Source organism: Elephantulus edwardii, unplaced genomic scaffold, assembly GCF_000299155.1.
Source record: "Elephantulus edwardii isolate Elephantulus edwardi_28Jun2011 unplaced genomic scaffold, EleEdw1.0 scaffold00055, whole genome shotgun sequence".
NCBI classification, from domain to species: domain Eukaryota; kingdom Metazoa; phylum Chordata; class Mammalia; order Macroscelidea; family Macroscelididae; genus Elephantulus; species Elephantulus edwardii.
The window spans coordinates 9447832-9468519 of record NW_006399805.1 but is presented as its reverse complement, the minus strand read 5'-3'; the positions used below and the strand labels follow the sequence as shown (position 1 = coordinate 9468519).

The 20688-nt window shown below is 47.2% G+C and overlaps 1 protein-coding gene across 1 annotated transcript in view; it reads right to left on the bottom strand.

Annotated features, from left to right (window-relative positions):
- UBN2 (ubinuclein 2) overlaps window positions 1-20688 on the bottom strand; it is a gene marked incomplete at its 5' end in the record, with an annotated part of 65098 nt that overhangs the window by 2122 nt on the left and 42288 nt on the right. The window contains 8 exons of the mRNA XM_006887218.1: window positions 505-594; window positions 1118-1349; window positions 7568-9106; window positions 11658-11700; window positions 15270-15320; window positions 15993-16136; window positions 16692-16805; window positions 17236-17354. Of these exons, the coding sequence (XP_006887280.1) occupies window positions 505-594; window positions 1118-1349; window positions 7568-9106; window positions 11658-11700; window positions 15270-15320; window positions 15993-16136; window positions 16692-16805; window positions 17236-17354 (2332 nt within the window). The remainder of the gene's footprint in view (window positions 1-504; window positions 595-1117; window positions 1350-7567; window positions 9107-11657; window positions 11701-15269; window positions 15321-15992; window positions 16137-16691; window positions 16806-17235; window positions 17355-20688) is intronic.

Below are 20688 nucleotides of genomic sequence, written 5' to 3'. Positions count from 1 at the left end.
CCCCTGGCTTGTGCATCTGCTGCCGGCTTCCCACGCCACCACGTAACGCTGGCTCTGGGGACCTGGCAGGCCGCAGGACACGGTGGATGTGGGCTGGGCCGCAGGAATGAATTACTACTTGGGGGCAGAAGAGTATCCTGCTTAAGAATGGTGGCAGGGGGTTCCTGTCACAGACGACCTGGACCTCTCTGAGTCCACTTCCTGATCTGTACCTTCACCCAGAAACCACAGGTGGCCCCCACGCCCGCAGGAAGCTGTTACGAAGCGTAAGCTATTATCACCACGTACACCACAGGGAAGAGCGCAGACGTGCACAAGTCCCAAGAGGCCTCGGACTGCGGTCCACCTTCTCCTCGCTCGCTCGAGAGGAACCTGCTGCCGGCGAGGGTTCAGTCAGGCTCAGGGGTCTCCCCAGCCCCTGGCGCACCCCTGTGTTCTCCGCAGAGGCCTGAGGTCTGGCCCTGGCTGCACGAAGGGACTCGGGGAGGGGAGATGGGCTCTTACCGTGAAATGTTTGCTGCACGTGAGCAGGCAGGGGGGAGTGGGAGAGTGATGCTGCGTGCTGAGCTCCCGGCTGTAAACCCTTTAGTAAATCTGGGGGGAAAGAGACTCGTCAGCGACCTCCCCACAAAAGCGGGCCCTCGCAGACCAAGAGCAGGCACAGCCTCTGACGATTTACACACACGCTCGGAGGAAAGGCAGACCCACCGCCATGGAGCCGACCCCGCCCAGAGCGCCCCCGGACAGAGGAAACTGCCCCCTGGGGCTCCCAAGGCTGCCGTCTTTCAGAAGCAGATTGCCATGTCTTCACCCTCAGAGCAGCTGCCAAGTATGAAATGTCGACATACTATTTAGCAGCCGACAGCTTTAAGCACAGAGCCACGATGTTTAAAGTAAGCAGACAAACCAGCGTATCTGACTTCCATTAAGGTAGAGAATGTCCTATTGGCAGTTCAGAAGCATCAAGGAACTCCCAGCCTCCAGGGCTCGGCTCACTAGACGCTGATGCAGAACCAGCTGCGTTTCTTAAGCGAGCTATGGAGCTCGCTGGCTCCGGGGGCCTCGCCCCGCGGCCCCTGCCCAGTCCGGGAGCCCCGTCCGCCACGGGCCCACTTACTCTGAGTCAGGTTGTGGTGGAAAGCGGCTGAGGTAGATCCCGAGGTGGCGGTCACTCCAGCTGTGTCCGTTCCAAAGCCAAGTAGCTCCAAGGGAAACTGGAAGGGCATGGTCACTGGAACAAGGCCACCCAGCATCCCAAAAGGAGTCACATTTTGATTTGTTACAGACAAAGGTGATGTCGTGAGAGTCAGAGGTGAGGCATTAGCCAGTAATGACACTCCTGCTGTGGACTGCAGAAACCAGGGGTCAAAACGGAGACAGACAATGTGCCTAGCACCCCGACTCACCGCTCCCCGAGCCCGCGGGGACACAGGGCTGGGACTGAGGTGCTGCCACCCTCACAGCCGCCCCCAGGACACAGCGGAACGGCCCTGCAGGGCTGCCCAGGCTGTGGTCTCCAGGCAGGCAGACTGTCACACCTTCCTCCCAGAGAAGCTGGAGGCTTTGAACCTGCAGCCTTTTTGTTCATAGCTGACGGTTTTATCAAACACCACCAAGGTCCCTTGGACTACAGAAACTAGGGGTCAAAATACAAAAGAAATAACGTGCCTGACCTAAATCAACTGACATGGAGATACTTTTCAGGAATCTGCCTGCCACCTTTTGAGGAAAAGGGTTCAGCCGCCCTTTGCCCCCCTGGGGCACAGATCATGCCTGGCCTTCCTGCGCTTGTCCTGACTCCAGGCTTCCACCTGCACTCCACTCCTGATCAAGACACTGACCAGTTACTAAGCCCCTACCACTTCCACGTGGCCTTGAAGACTCAGGCATTGAGGGGCCACAACCCCACAGGTGCTTCTAGACTCTCCCCACGCCCTGGCCCTATCGCACACCCCCGGGGAACTTCCGCATCATCAGCCTCACGTGGCACCCCACCTGTGCAGAGCTGTAGGGCCCCACCACACTGTCACACACACTCCCCAGCCTTCCCTCCATCTCTCCTGCTGGCGTACAACCACGCAGCTGTGCCTGCATGTCCAGTGAACAAGCTCACTTATCTGTGTTTATCTCTCATATGACCCAGAGCCTCCATTCCCACAAAGACCTCCAAATTCAGGCCACCACCTCCCCTGCGATTCTGGGACCAAGAGCTCTGACAGTAGCAGGAGTGCATAACACATCAGGTTGCCAACCACAAGGCCAGCGGTTCAAATCCATCAGCTGCTCTGAGGACAGTCTGCTCTTGTAAAGATTTCCAACCTCAGGGACTGATGGAGGGTCACTGAGTCAGGATCCAGTGACAGCAGAGGGCTGGCCAGGAGAGAGCACTGTGCCCCTTCACAGGCTGGGCTCTGAGGCCACGATCATGAACACACTGACACCTGACAGACGCTAAAAGGGATGAGGTGTCACGGTCCTTGTCCTTACTAGCCACTAACCTAACTGAAGTCCTTCATCAACTTTGCACACAGGAAGTAAACAACTGCTTCCCGTTGTGAATTTCTTTCCAGAATGTGCACTTAGCAACTAAAATGTGCTCAGTTCTTTTTTCTCCACCTCACACAGTGCCCACTGCACAGCCCCGCCACTGTCAGTTCTCTTTAAGTCAGGAACAATAAACATTAGGTTTTGTCAGCTGTTTTCTGTATTGAGTTTGCTCTACTAGTAGTAAACAAAGTTAATTAGTAAAAGGTTGATCATCTGACTCATTTCTTTTTTTTTTTTTTCTGACTCATTTCTTAATGTCCGAGGCAATCCACACTAAACTGTATTACAATGCACACCTTCTCCACCAGCGTCCCCATCTGCCAAGCCCGCCTCACTAAGCCTCCACCCCAGTTCCTTGGTCCTTTCCCCACCCTCTTTTGGTCTCCCCACCCCCTCTTCACTATCTCCCATTCACCCCCTAGGTTCCCACACCCACCCAGCATCTCCACCAGCAACTCAGTCCCCCCCTCTTCATATTAACCTGAGGTATCAGAATCCGGAGACTACGATGAGCTCACACCTCTTCTTTATGCAAACAACAGACGTGACACAGTTTTTGTAAAAGGCCACTTGTTTTTCTCCTTTGCTCACCGTGTGCATTCTATGCCCCGGCATGTTACATGCTGAAATACAGGAGCTCTCATCCCGTTCTTTCTTTCCTCCCACACAACTCCAACATTAAGAGGAAATGCTCATCATTTTGGGCTCAAATTAGCCTATCATTACCCTGTTTCTCCTGCACGACCATGACACACAGGTCATGGAGAAATAACATCTACAACAACCTAAAGAAAGATGACCCTGCATCCTTCTGAATGAAAACCAACGAGCTGGCTCTTTGCATCACACTTGAGTGCAGTTCTGGAGGGCGATATGGAGCCTGTACCCCAGACCACTAGTGAAGAACTGGGAATCCTGGTGACCAAGCAAACACTTCTTAAAACTCTTGAGGGTCCAAGAAAACGGGGGTGGGGAACCTCCTGCCATCAAGTCAGTTCCGACTCACAACAACCTTGCAGGGCACAGCCGAAGTGCCCATGTGATGTTCTTAAGCTGGTGATCGTCACAGGAGCAGGCCACCACTGCTCCCCATGGAACGCTTCATCGGTTCAAGCACTGACCTTTAGGCTGACAGCTGAGCCACTGTGCCAGGGCTGCTTCTGGGACCAGGAATAAGAGTAATAAATAAAACCCAAACCCCAAGTCAATTCTGACTCAGCACACTCCCACCGAGTTCTCAAGGCTGAAGAAGGAGACTGCCTAACTTTCTTCCTGAGAGAAACGGGCAGATTCAAACCTCTGACCTTTCTGTTAATAGGTCAGCACAAAACACCACACCACCCGGGCAAATGGAGACAGGAGGCCACTTCCCGGGCAAATGGAGACAGGAGGCCACTTCCAAAATTAAGTATCTGAGTAGCAGCAGTACTTAACTAACAAACTCCCAAAGAACTTTCCTGTTTCTAAAACGAAATGAAAAGTGGCCACTTTGCTCCGAGATCACTGTCACGCTATCTGTCCTGGAAGCGAGAGACCATCTGGCAGTGGGCAGCCCAGCATCCTTCAGTCCACACAGGAGGGGTGGTCCGGGTTGAGAGCTGCCCCACATCACCTCCTCTGCACACCCAGGGAAAACGAAGCAAATCTCTCTCTCTCTCTCTCTGGTTCTACTTTCAAAAGCTGCCTGTTCGGCTTTTCTAGTATTTCCACCTGCCCTTCTCTTGGCACATAGGCCAGCTTTAGAAATGCTTCTCATGCCCAGCAGCTCCCCCCTGCCACAGAACAAACCTAGCATCCAGCATCCTGGTCTGGACCCCGGGGCCCAAGCTTTGAGAGTGGTCAGACCCCGGCACCACCTGCAGTAGCCCCAACCTCACACCCTTCTCCATCTGGGCGCATTAGCTCCAGCTGTCCAGCTTCTTGCACAGCTCTCCTGTCAGCGCATGGCTGGTCCATGCCCACTGGAATGTCACCGCCTCAGAGGGGCCCTGCCAAACTGCTTACTCGATGGTGGCAGCAATCACTGTCACAACAGCACCTGTCATTCTTGCTGCTCCCCAAGAACCACGCCCCTAGAAGAGCACCTGGCACATAGTAGACAATCAGCACTTGCTTAATCAATGCGATATCATAGAAAACCGTGAATTTGAAGGACAAGAAAGAGGAGTCTGTGATGACACTATGAGACAGAAGATAGACAGGGCTGACAATCGGAATTCATCAGGAATTTAAGGTTAGCACGTCCAGCACGTGGTGTGGCCACCCTCCACATGAGCAGACCCGAGAGCCCCTGGGACAGCCTCTCATTCCGTCCACAGCTCAGTGCAGAAGGCTGCTCCCAGTGGTGGAGCTACACAGAAGGATCTAGCAGCCGAGAGCAGCTCACCAATGTCAAGGAGGAACGCTGTTAAAACCAAAGGCACGCTGGGCACACCTAAAGCTCAGGACCAGGGACCTCTGATGGCAAAGCCCGCAGAGTGCTGCACCTGACCTGAGGGATGGAGTCCATCCTCTCCCACAGAACAGCCTGCAGCCAACCAAGGAGAGAGGAACACCTATGACTCAGAGGTAAGACGTGGTCGCCTGTTAGTCTCCAGGGTAAGGAAGTAGACAGGAGAGGTGGCCACTTCTCAAAAACGCAAAACTCACCATGGAGTTTGTATGTGGACGAACCAATTCCTCATTTCATGGTATCTGAGTTCTGGGAAAACAGAATGACTCAAATACAAACATGTACTGGGGGAGATCAAACTGGTAAGATGCTAGACGCGATAAAGGATGGAGAAAGATGTCACCTCACATATAAAGTAAACAGAAGATACAACACACTTATTTACCAGGAGGGAGAACTGGAAATCTCTAGTAAGAGAGCAAATGAAACTACAGCTCACAGTGTTCTAATGCAAGAGACAACATTTCCAATGCTAAGGAAGGCTTCAGCCAAAAACCACGCCGCTTTCCCTGTCAGAAGGACAGAGCCCAACAGCAAAGTCTCTGTCATGAGCAGAGAGCAGGCAATGAGGATCTAAAGTCCAGTCTTCCTTTTTGAAAACAGAGGAAGAAAAAGCTAAGAGGTAAAAGTGCTATGGTGAGGAAGAGCATGTGAGGCAGTGAACCGCTATTTCTGCTATAAACTCTTACATATTCTTCTATTTTGTGTGTGTATGTGCGTACCACTGAGTCAGATCCGAGCGGGACAAGAGGAAATTGCCCCTCCATCTCCAGCGAAGCATCTGGTGGATTCGAACCATGCGCCTTCAGGACTGCAGCGCAGCTTCTTGCCACTAGGCCACCAGAACTCCCTACACTTTCCTCTACTAAGATGAAGATTCATTTAAAAAATTCATTGTCTCAGTAAAAATACCTATGCAAACTGACAGGTGGACTAACTCACATATGTTCCTGAGCACTTGATTTTCAGTATCAAATCCTTAATGGCAGTTTGCTTTTGTTATTTCTGTTAATCCTGGAACTCACTTCTTGCTGTACTAACTGGCTTTTGTACCACATCAGAAGTTTGCATGTTAAGTCACTCCTGAGCTTCAGCGAGGGTTTGGTTTCTGGAGGGACTGAGTCCACGTGAAGACAGCATGGACTGTAAAACCATCAAAGGAAGCATCCTTTCAACAGATGCTCTTATCGCTTCTCGGCCTTTTGGCTAAGATTAAGTGTAGTTAGTATCTGTTCTTATCAACAGATGTTCTTACTCCATCCTCAGGCAGTGTGGGGAGAGAATTCACTCAGACAACAGAACTCAACATCCATAAAGATCGTTTTCTAAGATCTTTAAGAATGTAAGAAATAAAAAAAGAATATAACAAACAGTATATCGAGAGAAAAAAGTTGGTTAGGAAATTGAATCACATATAGAAACTATACTTGGAAAGAGGCCAAGTTTCAACAAAATACAATCTGCAGTGGTGTGAGGAGGAGGTAACTGTTATTCTTTTTTCCTGAAAATGGCTACAGTGAGAGCGTTGCTTCCCAGGAAAACAGAAAATCTGAAATAATCAGATCACTCATGCGCAAGGAAAATCTGAGAAAACGTAACACAAATGGGATAAAGAAATAAAAAGCATGGAGGAGAAGGGACTGGTCTGAGGGAGGCAGCAGCGACGATGGAAGCTGGGAAGGGGTGAAGAGCATAAAACAAAACCAACTGCCAGAGAAGTGGCTCAGAAACACCGACTGGATGAGAGTTCTGGAACTGGGAAAACAGCCAGTGCTGGCACCTGGGATGACCAGTGCCACTGAAGCCCAGATCTACCGTGTCTGGCTCGGGGCACCTGCCACTCCAGGAGACAGAACGGCACTGCTATGAAGGCAGAGAAAACGCATTCCTAAAACGGAGCAAAACAGCAGAGACGACCTCTCCATCCTAAATCCTGAGCAAGGCTGAGGGGGCCTAGTGGGCAAGCTGGAGGCCTAGGGCTCCTACAAATGGACAGTCGGCGAGCCCCTAGAAGGGGGATGCCTCCAAAATCCAGGACCAGGAACACTGGTACTCCCAACACTATCGAGACAGGGAACATTATATAATTGCAACTTCAATGCAAACCCTAAAAACCCCAAACAAACAAAAAAAAACCCCTTTATTTGAAAAGATGAGATGGTTAAAACCAACATGACCACATGAATTTGATCCAAGAGGAGAAAAAAAAATGAAGTAGGCAGGACACAAGAGCCCGGGCCGGGGAAGCAGGCCACGCGTGTTCATGAACCTGTGAGGGCTTCAAGACTCTAAGAAGCAGTACAGTTTTAAGCATGAACTTCAGCTGAACATCTCGAAAATGATTCAAGTGAGCCTGTGCAAACGCACTGGGGAAAAATCAAGCCAAAACAACATATGCCCCAGCAAACACTTTGTTGAAAAGCACCCCGCCGTGTGAAGACCAGGTCGGCCTGAGGGCCAGCTACAGTCAGCCCGTCACTGTAAGCTGTGCTCAATCAGCCCACCATTGCACTCACAGGACGGACTCTACCACCTTACTGCTCTCATGCACGCAGGGACCATACATACCTGCACGCTGGCTGTTACCACCGAAGATCCTGAGGCAGAGGGTGGTCTGTGTGGAGCAGACAACGGTTTAGTAGCACCCTGTGTTCCACTTCCTGTTCCCCCGGACACACTAGTCCTGTTGGGTCCGTTGGCGTTCAGGCCGCCGCCTCTGCTGGCGGGTACAGTGCCTGCAACCCCACTCAAGCTAGTCTTTCCCGCAGAGCCGGCAGGCGAGGAGTTTGTGAGCTTGGCCGAGGCCTGAAGGCTTTTCGCAGACGGAAGGCCGGAGGTGCGGCTGGCGGGCAGCAGGTTCAGAGTGGGGGGCTGTCTGCTGAGGCTCGTCCCGCTGGGCTGCTTGTGGACAGGGGCGGCACTGCTGGAGTGAGCACTCTGGGCGATGAGGGCATTCGGACTAGACGAGCTCGGGGACACAGTGGGCTTGGGGGCCAGGCCGGACTTGGAAACCAGTTTAGTCGTTACCGAAGGCTTGGTTGGCAGAGAGGGCTTGGGGGAGGCAGAAGGCTTGGGTGAGGGCAAGGGTTTCGGAGACGTGGCCGGTTTGGGAGAGGCCGCGAGTTTGGGGGACGCAGTCATCGAGAACGGGGACTTGAAACCCTGCGTGGAGATCTGCGACACCATGGCCTTGGCCAGATAGTTAGTGGAGGTAGTGGTGCTGGGCGCTGTCCTAGAGACCAGGGGGTGAGCCCCTTGGGAGCCGTTTCCAGACAAGGGTGTGGACAGGGGCAGGCGGTAGACAAGCGGTTTCTCCGACGTCTTCACCAGCGGGGTCTGGCAGGAGAGGTGGGGGGTGCTACTCAGCTTCACCACAGGGTTGGTCTGGGATTTGTTGATGGTGGCCTGCAGGGGAGACACGTAGTTCTGCTGGACAGCGGCGTGCTGGTGCACCTTGGTGACCTGTGTCAAGGAGGACGCGTCTGGAGCCTCCGATGTTCCCAGAGAGTGAGCAGAGGCGGCGGCTGGGGCTTGGGACGAGGAGGGGGCGTGGGCCTGGGCAGAGGAAGCAGCCGAGATCTGGCTGGACCTCTGCAGGCCTTGCTGCAGCAGCCTGGCCGGCAAAGGTTCCAGGGAGACTTTAGGGTTCTGAATGGAGGACCCCGCGATAAGGCCTGAAGAGATGCCAGTATGGGCTAAGTCCTGGGGTTTCTTTGGTACTGGCCCTCTGTGGCCAGCGATGAGACTGGACGAATGTGCGCCCTGTGTGGACTCGAGCTTTTTGGACGTGGCCAGCGGCAGCTTACTCATGATACTCGCTAGTTTTTCTTCTCTCAGCCCTGGGCGAGGTTTTGTGGTCGGCAGGCTGACCCGTGAGCTGACCGGGGGTCCCTTGCTCCCATTGTTGATAACAGTCAGCGCTTCGGACACGAGCTCCAGCGAGGACGAGTGGAAGGAAAAGTCCTCATCCAAGGAGTCGTCCAGACAGATGGTCTCCTGGGCGGCCGTCGAGCCACAGGTGGTGGAGACCCCAGCGGGTCCACTGCAGCCCAGGGCAGGGCCGGCCCCCGAGGCAGGGGGCTTCACATCCTTTTTAGGACTGCACTCCTAGCAGGAACAGCAACATATTGGAAAACAAAATGAGTTCAGAAAAAGTTACAAAATACCCATTTCTAAAGCCCCAAGAAAAGCTCATGAAACCCAAAATGCTTTCTCAACAGGACATTCTCTTAGGCACTAGTGGAACCAGCATCGTTTCTGAGACAACAGAGCTGACTGAAATGTTACTACACGCCTCTTACTGAGAGAAACTTCTAGTTAGCTCCACTTTCTTTGACTTTGCACACTGTCTGCATTTTCTATCGAAGTATTTCCTTTTATTATTTTTGTAAGTTTTTCAACTTAGTGGATATTGGGCGGGGGAGATGTGAAAAGCAGAAAAAGAAAAAAAAATCCAGCAAATACAGCTCCTGGATTCTGTAAAACATAAAATGAATTTATGGAAAAAAATCAAACACATTGCCGCTGAGTAAGATCAGACTCAGCTGACCCGCCAGCTCAGGGCTTTAAAGCACCAAGAGGAGGAGAAGGCCCACCTTCGTGGGTCCAAACCACCAGAAGGCACAGCCTCTGTGTTTGCTGTGGAACTCCTTACCACTATGCCCCCAGAGCTCCCTTTAAAGTAAAACCCAAAACAATTCTCTGTACCATCCTAAAACACTCAATATTAGAATGCTAAGGAATTTACTACCCAATTATTTAATCAATCATATAAAATGGGTAGAGTAATAAAGGTGGTCTGGTGGTAAGAAGCTGCTACAGTCCCAAAGGCACATGGTTTGAATCCCCCAGCTGCTGCACAGCGGAAGGAGGAGCAATCTCCTACTGTGCCGTTTACAGCCTCTGAGAACCCTCTGGAGGGTCAGCAACGGGCTGGGTGTGACTCAACAGCACACAACCCCAATCCTGACAGAGGGGACTTGGAGCTTAGTATCCTAATACAAGCGTCAAAGACAGCTGGAATGAACGAAAATAAAGCCTGAGAATGAAGGACAGTTCAGCTCAATATTACCTAGACTGGAAGACAGAGCAGGTTACAAAGAGGAGGAGGAGGATTTCGTCTATACAGGAAGCCTTCAGACTAGACTCCTGGAGGCCCTTACGAGAGGGCAGATGTGTGAAGAGTCCTCGGAACAGAAGCCTGTAACCGGGGACTATATGCATTCAAACGTGTCCCGACACCAACAGTAAGATGGCCTCAAAGAAACAAGTGTGGACCTCATAACCTTCACCCCACAAGCAAAGAAGCACAGATTCAATTTTTCATTCTAGAGATTATACTTGGTTTTCTTTCAATTCTGTTTTATCTATTTTGTGGAACTTTTTTTTAACCCTTCTGTTTTTTAAGTTTAAAATCTTGATATAATGAGTTTGCTTCCCATCCAGGCAATGTACCACTTCATGGTCTTGGGAATATGACTCCACTGTCTGTAGCTCCTGCGGGCTCATGCGCAGGGCCTGATCCCATGTGGTAGGGAATTTCGCTCAGGAATGACCTTTTTATCTGCAGCCAGCCAAGGCGAGCGCTTGAGAACAGAAACCTGCTTTTGCTAGCTACCCTAGAACATGCTAATCCAACAGTTTCAAGTTACTTTTTCAGGCTGAGTTTTTCCTAGATCACAGCGGTGCAAACCACACCCTTACATCAGGGACAGTGGCTACCTGGGGTGCAAGTATTGGGCTCTCCCCACTGGGAGCAAAAAATGAAGAAAATCAAAGTATATTACGACACAGATTAATAGCCCTGAAAACGTCCAGTCTCCATGTCCCTGAGACCAGAAGGAATGGATGGTGCCCAGCCATCAGGACTGACAGACTGAAAGACTGAAAGGGACCACAAGTGAAGGCTCCGGCAGAGTGGAAGGAAAATGTGGAACTAATAATAATAACACAGATAAAGTAATAATGCAAAAGACCAGGGTCATGGGCTGATGAGAGACAGGTGGAACCTTGAGACTATGACATCTAATCAGCCATCCTTCAAACCTGAATTAACTCACTGCTGTGACTCAACTTCCTGTCCAGCAACAGAGAGGCCAAGAAGATGGCCAGCGCCACCAGGAAGGAGTGTGCTGCCTGAGACCAACACACCAGCAGAGTCACAACCAGAAGCATGAATCGCCAGGAGGAAGTGGAAAGGCTGTTGCTACAAAAGGGGGACAGACTACAGTCAGCGTCACAAAACACGTGCATGAACTGATGAACAGAAAAGCAATCTGCTCTATAAATTTACATGCAAATCACAATGAAAATAAAATGAAGACAGGAGGGTGGAGATGAGCTGGGCTCCCGGGGGCCATGGGCCGGGGAAAAGCAATCCCACATTTATGGAATTCCAGCTATTCTTTTAAAGGCATCTGTTCTATTATATCTGTAAATGTAAGCAGTATTAAAGTTGTTAGTTTAAGTTATTGGATATAAATATTCCCCCGTGCAGTCTCTTCTCCCAAATGCAAAAGATCTCGGACAAGAGGAAGTTCAGGGACAGCCATCTCAGCATAGACGGCCTACTGATCTGTTCTAAACCTAAGTTTTATCTTAAGGATGTACTTCAACATTCAACAATGGTAACTAATTAACAATTTGGTTTGGTACTTACCTTCGCTTTGGGTTTAGGTGCAGGAATCACCTTTTTCTTTGCCCTAAGGGAAAGGACAGAAAATGTAGTCATGTCAGTAGAGTTTAGAACATTTATAACATACAACTGTATACCGAGGGGGAATACTACCTGAATGCTGGGCAAGTTCTTTGAGAAAAGAAACTATATATAACCACTCCGTATGTGGGGCTACAGGTCTGCTACCAACTCAAAGGTACGTGGTTCAAATCCACCAGCTGCCACAAAGGAGAAAGTCTCCTCCCTTGAAATTTACTGTCTCCAAAAACCTGCTGGAGGGTTGGCTGTGAAAAGGCTTCCACCTGATGTCACACATGACAATAGAAATTCATATGAAAATATTTAGAAAAATTGTTACTATTTGGATTGGAGAAAGGCCAAATAATTAGTGAAATATAAAATGTAAGTGCTAAGATTTACAGGAGTCCAGAATGAAGGATGCACAGTGGAGTGGACTTAGAGGGAGGGATTGTATAACAATGGAAGGGTTTTTCTTTTACTTTTCAAGGAGAAGCGTAAATTGGTGGGGAGGGGGTGGACAGCGAGAAAAGTACAACAATAAATGATGGAAAACCCTAAGTCTCTGAAAACTTTCATTAAAACTAATTTTTAAAAAGGGACAAATAATCTAAATAAGTGATAAGATTTGTTTGTTTAAAAAAAAAGGAATCGTTTGCACAACAATGAAATAACTCAAAACGGACTAATAAAGCTGCCTCTGAAGACTGGCCCCAAAGAACAAGCAAGAACTGATGATTATTGGCTGGAAAACAAGAGCTTCAAGGCCCTTCAGTCTTAAGTTTAATTCTGCCCACCCATTGGGACTAACATTCTACTTAAAACCGAAAACAAGCAACCGAACCCCACAGAAGAAAACATTCGTGTATTTTAAGTGTAATGATTCACAAGAAAAATGTCAAAACAGGGGGAAAGAGAGAAGGGAAGGAGGAGAAAGAGACAATAAAATATTAGACTCTCTGGAGAGCAGAGTGAACAGGTGTGCAAGCTCTGAAAACTCCCTTGTAGAAAGAGCCTCATGAACGCCAGAGGGCTGAGGGCTGGGCACTGAGATGTGATCCAAACTGTGCTGATCTACCAGATTCAAACGGCTCTGCCGGGCAGTGGTTTTCACAGCTGGGTAACTGTGTCCAGCTCTGATCTCCAGGCCCATTTATCCCACAGACTGATAATGGTATTCTTTGGTACAAAGACAAAGTTAGTCTGAACTGGTTATTTTAAATTCTTAAGGGCAGAAAACCAATGTTAAAAAATACCTGCATTATAAAAACCTTTTCCCCACAAGATGAAAAGAAAACCTCTCCACTAGGAACAAACATTTAGCAATACCTGCCCAGACAAGAGTCTCATAATGAAAGTTTACAGAATATTCCTGGAACTCCACCAAAAAAAAAAAAAAACCACCCCAAAAACCGATAACCCAATTACAAAATGGGCAAAAGAGACAGAATTTTCAGAGAAAGATATTCAAATGGCCAACAGACACATGAAGAATTGCTCAAAAACACTGGCAGTAAGAGAGATGAAAATCAAAACCACAATGAGAAACCATCTTACTCCAGTAACAGTAGCAAAGTTTAAGAGGACAGGAAGTAATAAATGTTGGAGAGGATGTGGTGAGAAAGGAACTCTTTCTTCTACATTGTTGGTGGGATTGCAAAATGGTACAACCACTTTCAAAGGCAGTTTGGCACTTCCTTAAAAAGCTGAACAGAGAAACTAGGTAGATATTCTATTGCTTGGAATATACATCAAGAAAATGAGAACTGACTCACAAATGGAGACTTGGAAAGCAATGTTCAGAGCAACATTACACACCATCACAAGAACATGAGAAGAGCTCAGATGTCCAACCACAAGTGAATAGATTGAGAAATTATGGTACAGTCACACAATGGAATACTACATAGTACACAGCAGCAATGATGTTGTAAATTACTACTTAACTTGGGAGGGACAGCTAAGTGAACTCACTTAGTCCTATAAGGGCAAACACTGTATAAAAACCATTATTGTAGAATGAGTATGAAGATCCAAGGGGGACGAGGGTGGAAGCAGAGGGGTGAAGATGGGAGGGTAGTGGTGTTAAATCATAGGGTCTCCCAATTTCATGGAGGTGGCGGTGGTGAAGGAAATGGGAAAGATCCGGTGTGAGAAACAATGTATTTGAACTTTGTAAATAAATCATTATAAAATGAATTTTAAAACCCCCAAAACAAACCTGCATTAGAATTTGAGGCATGAATTATTCATTGTAGGTACAGAAATTTATGTTATAAAACAAAAATGTGTATGAATAGTTGAAAAAAAAATTTGTTTTCTAAACTTTCACTCAAAATTACAATTTAAATTTTTTTAAAATGTGAGCTACTTATACCCTAACTGTGTGATTTTAGAATGTACAGATTAGAAATATTCTTGACACAAAGATATATTTTTCAGAGGAAACAAAACCATCTGACACAAAGCAAACCTATAAGGAATGAATCCAAACTAACTAAAATTTACACTAAAAATACAAGGATTACAAGACCCGAAAACCACAACCAACTCTTAAATGTGCTGGTAATATCCTAACAAAGTATCTTTCCTAGAAACTTGGGGTGGGAAGGATCTACAAGTAGTGAAATTTTTTAACACTGTCACAAAACAGACCATTTTTTTTACTTGCTACTTTTCTAATTCTCTGCTGGTAGGCTACAGTATGCTATGAAATCATAGGCAAAAGTAAGACTGATAGAACTGTCCAGTATTCATCAAAAAACCATAACCATAGAAAATAGCTTGCCCTTTAAATTCTCTACCAGGAAGAAAAGAGAACTTTTTAAATTAGATCACTAACAAAACATTCAATTTTTAATAAAATACAGGGTGTGAAAGTTGGCTAATTTTTGTAGATAAAACCTTCTGCAATGAAGGCATGAGTATGTAGTTAAGTGGTTAACTTAGGGCAGTGTAGGTGGCAGGTCAGCTATGCAGGTGGTAAGGGGACAAAAAGACATAGGCTGGAAGACCCAGGGTCAAAAGAAGAAATCCCCAATGCTGCCCATTTATACAGCTCCAAATCACTCAGCAACACAGGCCATATTTCCGTGCTACGCTGGACTTAAGGTCACAGCATCTGTGGCCCTAGTAAGTGAGGCACGGTCCTTCCAACCCAGAGGTGGCAGGAGCAAATCTACCCATCAGACACTCTGCTGTAAAAAAAAGGCAATCTCCTCCAATGCGATTCGGAGCCTCTGAAAACCTAGGTCAGCTGGAGTCAGTTCCAACTTGACAGCAAGTAACAACACAGCAATATTTAAGGCCGCTGTCAGAAGTCGCCACTTACAACACCACTCAGTTAAGACTCTGGAGACTAGCCCAACAGTGATTTCCATACAAAAAAATGTGTCCTCACGTCTGAACAGTAAACATTGAAAATAACATTCTGAAGGTGGCGTTTTTAAAACAGAGGCTGCCTCAGTGGATGGGCAGGCCCTATCTTCAGCTGTCCTTTCACAAACAGCGTTCTCACTCGCTAACGTGTGGAGCAGGAAGAGAAACAAAGGAACGAACGGGTTTGCTTTTACTCACGGAGCAGAAGTAAGATGGTTGTGCACACTCCGGCTTTCTTTAAAAAGCATTCTGGAAAAATCACGAGGACGTTAGTTTTCATAGCAAACAGTAACAGAGTAATCACTTCATTTACTTTTCAATCATTTGATTTTCCGCAGGCTATTTACCAAGTTGCAGTGGTACGGCAAACCAAATTCATTTGATAGGGAGTTTTATATTGTCTCTATTTACATTTTTTCACAGACCAATAGACCTTTCCTGTTGCCTTAAAATGAAGCACTTCAGCCTGGTGAGGTAAGACACCCATGTTTACTCATTTCTAACATTCCTAAAGCTAGGGCTACTCCAGTTTCCTGAGTACCACTCCACGGGGACTATTTTCAACAGAGCCTGAGGCTGTAACTTCCCTGTGTTCAAATTCTCACCCTCAGTTCCTCCTTTTCACATTGCCCAGAGGTGGCTGCCCTCCCAGAGTTCTTAACCTCTGCCCTCGCCCTTTCACCCTGGCCAATTCAGAGTGCAGAAAGAGAAAAGGTGGCCCGTGCTAGTCCCCTGTACACGTCACCAACCCTGTCACTCTGTCTTCTCTGTGCCTGAAGTGTTCAAAGCAGAGACAACCAGAGCTGGCCGTGCACTGCTGAGCAAGTTAGGTTCTTAGCAAAACGTCACGCATGTGTGCGCGCGCTTAGTAACAGTAAGGACAGAAAAGTAAAGAAAAAGCCAGGACGTTACGTTTCTTACCTTGCCTGCATCCAGCCCTTAGGCCACAATGGTTTCACCTCTGTCTCCATAAAGGATTTAAGATAATCCTCGGCAGACTGGCTTTTATTTGGCTCTAACTCATAGCATCCCAATTTGATTTCAACAAGGTTACATAACAAAGTTCTAAACAGATTGAAAATATATATTTATATATAAATCTGACTACAAGATTATTGAAAATTAAGCTCTAAACAGACTGATTAAAAAGCACACAAATCTAACAGCAAGGGCCCAGAATATCATCTGAAGACTTCAGAAAACAATAGGAAGGGAAATCATCTCTTACATATTTCTGTGCTACTGTCAATCCCCTACAAAGAGTTGTGTCCTCTGACACCTTTAATCAAAACATCAAGACTGAAAGGAACAGTCTACACTTTCCACTTGGGGCAGAGAAAAACTGGTGTTCTGAGCAGGGAGGTACAGAATACCCTACCGCTGAAATCAGTAGGGCTGGGTAAGTAAGTAATTAAAAAGTTAATGTAAAAAGTATTATACAAGAATAAAAGTGATGGCACACTACAGAACTCTGGGGTCAAATTTACCTCCTGCTGAACAGCTGATTACCTAATTAGTATGTAATAAAATTACACCCTAGCACCTGGTGGTCCCGCTCTGCTGAGGACCCTTGTCCCTGCTCTGTCTACTGGCTGCACAAAGGCCAAAGTCCCATCTCACCTGAGGGTGTCATCCCAGTGGAATTTTTTCCTCGGTCCTGTGACCCGTTTCCCTGGCTTGTCATCATCATCGTCCTCGGATCCATTTCTTTCTCGCTCTTCATCTGTTTGCAGTCTAGAGACGAGATCATAACATGAAGTCGAGTTTTAACCCAACTGGTGATCATAATGTGCTCCATGAACTTACTGAATTTCTTGCTTGATGATCAACGCAAGAGAAATGGGGGATCCGTCTACCTTTCCAGGGAATACTTCGACTCTGAAAGTCGTCTGGACAAGGTCATTCTTAGACTATGGTGTAAAGTCACAGTCATTCACCCCAGCCAGGCAAACGAGCACGCACGATGTCTGACCAGCACCAGACCCTGCTTTGGTCATGAGCTACAGCCCTCCTCCACTTTTTGACATCAACGCAACTGAGTCTAGTGGCCTGTCATTTAGAAAATACTCTGATGTCCCCTGCGTGGTGAAGTGGAGTTTCTGCTTGGTAATGGGGTCATTTAAGACCAATCCCAGCAGCTGGTCCAGCCAGAGGAGACACGTACTTGGTGCACTTGGCCTGACTCCGCGCCTGGCAGTCCTCCTGGTACTTAAACAGCTGCTCTGGCATGACACTGCTCACGGCCAGTTTCAGTTTCTGCAGCGGTTCTCTTAAGCGATCATCCTGAGAAGGAAGCACAGAGACCATATGCAGGGGAAAGCAAGGACCCCAAAGAGGAAGGTTTGTTTCGGAAATAGCTTACATCTTCTCTTTTAATAATGAAAGCATTTTCAAAACTCATATACACTTTATTTCACACATTCCTTCATTCACATTGTTTCGTATGATCATTTCCATACACTGTGTCTTACAAAATTAATCACCACTGATGTATGCACACTATCGCCCCGTCTTTTCAGATCCCCACTGGATCTGTCCTATTCCTAGGTAATTCCTTCCCTCCCTCTCTCCAGGGTTATAGCTGTTTCTCTGTTAAAGACAAAGCATATTAAATGGGGGTACTTCCACATAAATGAGTTTTCGTAATGCAAACTGGGTGTCAGCTTGATTACCTAGCTCCAGGAAGAGCCCCAGTTTCTGACTGCTGCCCTCAAATAATTACTAACAGCACTCCTCTGCTTTCTTACTAAGCCCACATTTGAGCAAAAATATCTGACCCTTTATCTGTGATGCAAGTGATTGAACACAGACCCCCACGATGCTGGGGTCCTAGAGCCACAGCCGACCTTGCCCTGGATACTGGAAAACATGACTGCGCCGGCTGCCAAGCTGCTAGTCAGCTTCTTATTCCTGATGTCAAGGTGAAATGAGGGAGAGGAGGAATGCGGGAGTCACTCATTCCTGTGGCATCTGAGAAACAAGCAGGCTCGTTCGACAACTTCAACCGCTTTCACCTCGCTAGTAACAAAGTACACCAGGGACTACGGAAAACGTACTTTATCACTGTCACGGGTAAAACTAACAGACTCTAACCTTATTCTTCCTCACCAGGACAGCTGTCTTCACGTGGGATTGCTCGGGGAAGCGGGTTTTTAAGAATGCAGCCATCATGTTAAGTAAGTAAGTATTAGTGAAAAGAAATGTCACTGCTAATAAGGATTTTAAGCTATCTCATGCAGAACAACTGATAAATATGCCAGTACTGGTCTAAGCTGAGGAACTGTGTTTTGCTGTTAACCTGGACTTTCACCATTCCTTTGCCTTCCCTCCAACCTGTTTCCCTTAATAAAGCTCACAACTGCGAGTAAAAACAGATTCTGTCAAGTCTGCGGGTCCATTTGCAATGAATTTCAGACCCAGTAATTAGCAGAAGTAAGTACAGGAGTGTGGGGGACCATACCTGACTTTATAGGGATCAGTGTTATACTTCAGATAATGTTGTTATCAGGGACCTCTCTAGAGTACTGGAGAGCAAGGATACTAGTCTAGAGACTAAGCTGTGTCCAATCCAGCTCATGGTCTTCACAATTACTGCTATGCATCAAAGAGGTGGATAATGACCAAAGATGACAGAAGAAGAATTGATGCCTCTGAGTTGTGGTGCTGGAGAAAAGTATTAAACATATCATGGACTGCCAAGAAAACAAACAGATCTGTCCTAGAGAGGACGAAACCAAGATGCTCCTTAGAAGCAGAGATTCTGTCTCAAATGCTCTGGGCATACAGACAGGAGGTACCAGTTTTTAGAGAAAGATATCAACCCTTGGAAGTGGCAAGGGATGGCACAGGAGAGAAAAGACCCCAATGAGAAGGACTGACACAATAATTGGGGTAATGAGGGTAGGTGTGTCAGAGACAGTGAGATTGGCTCAGGATAGAGCAGGGTTCAGAGTTACTGTACATGGGGTCGCTATGAGTTGTATTTGACTTGACAGCACACAACAACGACAACGTTGATGGGGTCCGTTCCCCTCTGTGGAGTTAGCTGAGGTTGGTTAGTATTTGCCATAAAAAAAACTGAACATCCAGGGCCATGGTTCCCGGGTGACCACGTGCCAGCAATTATGTAAGTTCATTGGATCATCCCAAACAGCCATCAACAGCAAAAGAGAAAAGTTAACTGGGATGTACACATACAGGAGAACTCTATGCACCACAGTGAAAATAAATGAGTTCTACACTATACAAAGACATGGACACATCTACGGTAGATGATGTTGGATGTTAAAAAAAGCAAACTGCACAAGCTGTCTGCTTCCATTTATATGAAGCTCCAAGCCAGACACCACTACCGGACACAGCAGGCGCAGACGCAAAACTATGGGGTCAAACGGCACAAACGGCATGTGGGGGAGGAAACAAGGACACTCTGTCTCTCAGAGCCAACAGGGATGACAAATAGCTGCCAACGTCAGATATGAAATGCTCCTTGGAAAATACATCAGAATCTGCAGAGTGGCTTTCCTGCTTCCAGTTCTCTCACTCCCTCACCCTACATCTCCTCTCCACATTGAGTCCAATATCCACAGCTGACCTGGTACCTCACATAAACCTCATTTGTTCAAGCCAGGCATGGTTTTGTCATCAGAAACAAGTATTTTATTAACAACACTCAGTCTCCTCTGACATCCATTTTGGTCTTTTCTTCAAGGCCTCAAATCTGTTCTAGAGATGGTTTTGAAATTCAGATGGGATAGACTCAAGGTCATATTTTGGTTCCTGTGGATTTAATTTCCCTTAGCTTGAACTTGCCTATGAGCAGTTGGTGGTCTGTTGTCCACAATCAGCACCTGGCCTAGTTTTCACAGCTGACATTAAGCTTCGCCAGTGATTCCAGATGTAATTGATCTAATGTCTATGCATACCATCAGGTGAAATACATGTGTATAGCCTGCGTTTATGTTTTTTGTAAAACGTACTTGCAATGTGTTTGCTATAAAAGGTCAAGGACAGCAGCCTTCAATATGGATTAAAACTCAACATCAAGAAAACAAAGATTCTTGCCACTGGACTGATTGGCACCATCGTGATGGATGGTGAAGAGACTGAGATTGTAAACAGCTTTAGCTTGCTTGACTCCACAATCAACAATCTTGGCACCAGCAGCCAAGTATGAAGACATACTACGTTGGGAAAGTCCGCTGTTAGGGACCTCTCCAGAGTACTGAAAAGCAATGATGTCAGCCTGGAGACTAAGGAGCACCTGATACAGGCCATGGTCTTTGCAATCACTTGCTATGACAGGCAGCTGAGACTAAGGTGCACCTGATACAGGCCAGTCTTTGCAATCATTTGCTATGAGGGACGGCTGGACAATGACCAGGGATTACAGAAGAATTGATGCCTTCGAGCTGTGGTGTTGGAGAGGAGTATTAAACATACTGTAGACTGCTAAAAAAATGAACAACAGGTTCACCCTGGAGAGGGATAAACCAGGCTGCTCCTTAAAGGCAAGGATTCTGAAGCTTCATCTGACATACTTTGGACATGTTGTAAGAAGGGACCAGTCCTTGGAGAGGGACTTCACACTTGAGAGGGTAGAGGGAGGAAGAGGAAG